The sequence below is a fragment of the Stegodyphus dumicola genome, chromosome 6, assembly GCF_044657685.1.
Source record: "Stegodyphus dumicola isolate Sdum_Otavi_A_Nest chromosome 6, ASM4465768v1".
Classification (NCBI taxonomy): domain Eukaryota; kingdom Metazoa; phylum Arthropoda; class Arachnida; order Araneae; family Eresidae; genus Stegodyphus; species Stegodyphus dumicola.
The window spans coordinates 151,032,648-151,035,024 of NC_140773.1; the positions used below are offsets into that span (position 1 = coordinate 151,032,648).

The 2,377-nt window shown below is 31.0% G+C and overlaps 1 protein-coding gene across 1 annotated transcript; it reads left to right on the forward strand.

Annotated features, from left to right (window-relative positions):
* The first annotated feature begins 622 nt into the window (after positions 1-622).
* On the forward strand, positions 623-2,144 carry LOC146996868 (uncharacterized). The gene is made up of 2 exons (XM_085819017.1): positions 623-881; positions 1,659-2,144. Exons 1-2 carry the CDS (start codon positions 762-764, stop codon positions 1,998-2,000), a joined length of 462 nt encoding a protein of 153 aa, XP_085675143.1. The 5' UTR covers positions 623-761; the 3' UTR covers positions 2,001-2,144.
* The last annotated feature ends 233 nt before the right edge of the window (positions 2,145-2,377 follow it).

A 2,377-nucleotide genomic window follows, 5' to 3' on the forward strand; every position in this document is an offset into this window, starting at 1 on the left:
ATTTTTTAGGTCACTAAATTTCAGATGGCAGTCCTTACATTTGTAGCTTGGTGATTGACCACTTTTTAAAGAATCATTAATGTAGTATTATTAGAGTGTAATGTATTGGTATGGCGTTTCAAACTGCATTTATTATGGTACGTTTTTAAGCAATCAGAACATACAAAATTACTCTCAGCCACACTAAAATTATTTGCACAATCAAACATACTATTAGAACTTAGTTTTCAGAGACTCAATTAATGTAGTATTATTGTACAGAAATTTATATGCATGGCGTTTCAAATTGTATCTATAGTTTTAAACAATCACGGCAAACAAAATCACTCTCAGCTATACTAAAATCATTTGCACAATGAACAATATCACTCACAACACAATCAGAATTATCACACAGGATTACACCTTCCTGATTTTGATTCGATTCAGAATCAAAAATACCTTCTGGGGAAACAGAAGTATTTGGCCATGAAATGGGCAGTTTTACTTGATTTTATGCAGAAGATATAATAATCGAAGCAAAATAAAAAAAAAAAAAAAAAAAGAGAGAACTGTATCATTAATCACACTTTACCACAGCAGCGCAAAGGAGCACGGAGTATAAACAAGGAGGGGAAACTGGTATTACAACTTTTTCCAAAAATGGTCCACTTTTGTCGCATTATTTATAGAGGGCGCTGCAATCGTTAGCTGTTCTACTTTTCGTAGGATTTGCCATAGGCAGCAATACAGAAAATATTGATTTGATATCAATTTCCAGTATGAGTAATTCTTGTAATGCAACCTGCTTCGCCCACGGATACAACAGTGGTTATACATCTGTTAGGCAGAAGAATAAAAGCTTGGAAATCAAGAATCCAAGTATATTTAGAGCTCCAAAGGTGAGCAACATTTATATCATGTCTGATCACAGTCAGACGAATTTATATAACTTTACAGAACGTCTGGATTGCTAGTAAATAAGAGGGTATTTAAAAAGTAATAGACTGGAAATTAGTTAAATATTTCACAGAACTTTAAATTGGAAATTGGTTAAATATTTCACATAACTTATGTGCATTTGCATTTCGTGCATGAAAGCAGGCAATCCTGAGATTTTTAAAGTTAAATAAATTTCTGGAATTATGTAAGAATGATGGAATATTTGCCTCTTTATTTCATTTACAGAAAAGAAGATTAACTCATTTCCCCTTCTTTTCCGTTTGAAGTAGGTTTTTATAATAAATGGAAATGAACACTATGCTGCTTAAAATTAACTTCACTTGCATGGTTGAGTGAAAACATAACAGCAGATAAGTGTAATGAAAAATTGATTTTCCATGAGATAAATTCAGCATATTAAATAAGTTATGAATATTATAAAATCATGCCACATAATTGAATGGCTGTTAAAAATTAAGATTTAAATCTTGATACACTGCACAGTGAGAACCATTATGCACAAGGATTTTAAATTTGAATGTGTAAAACTATTCAAGCGTTAGTGCTGCAATTAAATTTTAATTTGCCATTACTATTTTCAAATTAAATTTTAATCATTAAATATTAAATTTTCATCAAAGTAACGTTAAAAAAAATTGCATACCACATGAGTATTTTAATTTTGTATGTAACTGAATTCTGATATTTATACATACTTGTTGAAATATATTTTACAGGATCCTGTGCTGCTAGACAAATGGACACATGCAATTCCTCGGGCCGACCAAATACTTTCAGAGAAGGATGTTGTATGCGAGCATCATTTTGCAGAAAGTGATATAAAACAATTTTACGAGATGAAATTGTTGGATAGGACAATATTCAAGTTGGAAATGGGCCACCCTAGACTCCAAGAAAGAGCAATACCCTCAATCTTTCCAAATCTGCCTTTATATTTATCCAAACCGTCACATAAAAGAAAAACACCTGCTGCAAGAAATGTGCCTGTGAAAAGAATGCTCCATTGGTTGCAGATAATGTTGCCGCTACTAAAAAGGATTTTACATTTCCACTGTTGACTGAAAGTCTGCAGAAGATTTCCAAACCGCATTGTTTGTGGACTGTAAATTCTGTAGTTGAATTCATTGTATGTGCTCGATGGGCAACTAATTACATGTGTGAAAAAAGGGTTATAATTGATAAAGATATGACTGTAAAGGTTAGTTTTGTTTTGACATTTTTATAATTTCAGTATTGCACGTCAAACTGCACTTGGTACTATTGTGCTACACATTCATTGCTTTTTTTTTTTTCATGTGTAAGTTATTCTTCACTTATTTATTGTTTTTTTTTTTTTTTTTTTTCAGATTTCTACATTATCTTTTCTGAATTTTTGAGCTATGAATAGATGGATTTTTTTTTTTTTTTTTTTTTTTTTAATTAAGGAAATTGTTAG

What these genes read in the sequence shown, in the direction of transcription:
- LOC146996868 (XM_085819017.1), top strand. Translation starts at nt 762, where the DNA reads ATGAGTAATTCTTGTAATGCAACCTGCTTCGCCCACGGATACAACAGT. An exon ending in GTATATTTAGAGCTCCAAAG is followed by an intron (nt 882 to 1,658) that starts GTGAGCAACATT and finishes TATATTTTACAG; the next exon opens with GATCCTGTGCTGCTAGACAA.